This window comes from Aythya marila, assembly GCF_965140915.1.
Source record: "Aythya marila genome assembly, chromosome: 7".
NCBI lineage: Eukaryota > Metazoa > Chordata > Aves > Anseriformes > Anatidae > Aythya > Aythya marila.
In genome coordinates, this window is record NC_139048.1 from 1,577,501 (window position 1) to 1,580,000 (window position 2,500).

At 37.2% G+C, this 2,500-nt stretch overlaps 1 protein-coding gene across 7 annotated transcripts in view; it reads left to right on the forward strand.

Moving 5' to 3' along the window:
- The window catches only part of EBF3 (EBF transcription factor 3), a gene marked incomplete at its 3' end in the record, with an annotated part of 116,425 nt that overhangs the window by 82,399 nt on the left and 31,526 nt on the right, over positions 1-2,500 (forward strand). For all 7 annotated transcript variants that reach the window (XM_082764761.1, XM_082764755.1, XM_082764757.1 and 4 more), the window contains one exon: positions 364-490. In XM_082764761.1, coding sequence (XP_082620887.1) covers positions 364-490 — 127 coding nt within the window. The remainder of the gene's footprint in view (positions 1-363; positions 491-2,500) is intronic.

A 2,500-nucleotide genomic window follows, 5' to 3' on the forward strand; every position in this document is an offset into this window, starting at 1 on the left:
GAGGCACATCACGGCCCTCTAGTGGAAGACTTGCTGTAGGAGGTCTCCCAGTACAATTGGACAATTAGTGTTAAAATTACTAGAAGTAGCCTTAAGGAGACATATGGAGGCAATTTTCATATGAATGATGCCCTGTGGCCTTTCCTGCAAACTAAAACCAAGGATCATTTACAGAGCTTTTTCTAAGTAAAAAAAAACACACACACACATAGAAGCCCTATCTTCCATTGTGACAGCAAGAAGGGAGGATTTTGAGATGATGAGTATGATTTCAAGTCATTTTTGTAATTATGTAAACTGGCTGCCATCAGTCTTATCAGTGCCATCTTGATTTAAGGCATATTTTCTGTATGATTTTTATAGCTGATAACACCCCACGCCATCAGAGTTCAAACACCGCCACGGCACATTCCAGGAGTTGTTGAAGTAACCCTCTCCTACAAATCCAAACAGTTCTGCAAAGGTGCTCCCGGCCGATTCGTCTACACTGGTAAGTGCACAGCTTCTTCACTCATTTCAAAATAATAACTCTGGTCTCATTATGACATAGAGTCGGTGCAAAGCTGGAGCATTACAATGTTGTTAAAAAATAGAACCTATCATTCTGGAAATTCAACGGGTCTTAGCTGAACCTCAAAATGCCTGTTCAAGTAGGCACCCGGAAGCTTTGGTGCCTATTCAGACCTCTTGGGTCTTAAAAATGTCTCAATATCTCATGAGATTAAGCTCTCACAAGATGCTCCTTACTTCCTGTTTTCATTTCAGCCAGAAATAGATTGTAAATGGTATTTCCTATTCTGCTCCACCAGAAAAAGGAGTTAAGAAGTATTTGGTGTTAAAAAAAATTTGTTTCAGAGTATCTATCCAAGCTTCTTGAACTTCCCTAAAGGTTCAGTTGAAGTTTTAGGCAGGGGTTCAAGAAGCTATTGTTGGATCCAAACAACTTTATCCAACCCTATTCACAGTCTGGCTCTAAAAATTTCTTCAGACCTGAAACTTGGGATACAAAGTCACAACCCTGAAAATGATTTATTTATGCTAATTCTTCTAAATGCATTTGAATTAAATTTATAAGAGCACAAGAAAAAGTCGGAACTTTGTGGTTTCCAGTGTTTCTAATATAAAAAGTCTTATTTGGGATAAAGTATTACTGGCTTTTTAAAACGTGTGTTACATTTTTTTTGGCATTTAAGAATGAGTTTAACTAAGATTATGGTGGGAAAAAGGGAGAAATAGCAATTCAATTTATAATACTTTTGGATGAGGTTTCTAGGTAATAAATTGGATCTGATGAATCAATCCCTCTTTTGAAAACAAATCACCTTTAACTGTTTACTCGACAGACTGTGGGGATTCTGGGAGAGTTCTTATTGCTTATTGGGTAGATAATGCATATTTGCAGATGATGTGCAGATGATGTGCATTTTGATTAATATTTTCCCACTAGACTGCAACTGTTTCTATCTGTTAATTTTGATCTAATGGGAAAAGTGTGTTTCTGGGTAGTTTTAAGCTAGGACTTTTTAACAGTTAGCACATCAAAGATATGCTTTTCCATCAGCCTAAGTTCTGTTGCTGAAAGGAACTTCTAAGTGAAGGTAGTATCTTAGAATGGTGCAGTACAAACAGGTGTGTAGATCTGTATCATCCATCTATCCCCAAAGAAATCACAACATGAGCAAAAACAGTGCTTACATTCACACCTGTGTACTTCCCTTCTGACTGACAAGGGAGGGAATATTTAAATTTTCTTGGTCTTTCTGATTGGCTTGTTGCCAGTGTTACCAAATGTGGTGGTATTGACTGTGGTGCTTTTGGTGCTAATCATGTATTTTGAAAGCAGACATTATTTCGTACAGTTTGCTGAAAAGTGATAACTGCAGTTGGGCTGCGTGCAGTCAGGATTAGAGTGTTAAAAATGCTATTACAAATACAGGCCAGACAAAGTTACGGCAGAATATCATGAGAAGTATGACTCTCAAGCTAAGATAAATGTTCAGCAAAATAAGAAATGAATGAATTAAGAACCTAGACTAAGTTCCAGATTTTCTAGCTGTTGTGAGCTGGTGTTATTCCACAGCATACAAGGAAGCACTGCAGATTTGAACCAGATGACAATCTGGTTCTCTGTGCACAGTCTTTGAATTTGGAATTGTTTCATGGTAATGTCTTTAACGGATGTCTCAAGTGCAGATTTTGCAAATTTGGCAGATTTGGGCAGATTTTTATATCTTTGTAATGTATAAATGCAAATAGGTATGAAACTGTAAGGAAAAGCCATTCGTTTTTTCTTTCCTGGGGTCGTCCTTCTCTTGTATTGCTTAGCAAAGATGGTCAAAAAAAATGTGGGAATTTCAGGAACTTCTTCTGTTGTAATTAAAATGTAATGAAGTTACATTACCGATGTTTTAATGGGAGTACATATTTAAAACACTTTGTGAGGGAGACATCAGCCTATATCCCAACAATAAGAAAATAAGAAGAGTCTGCCTGCCTGAGA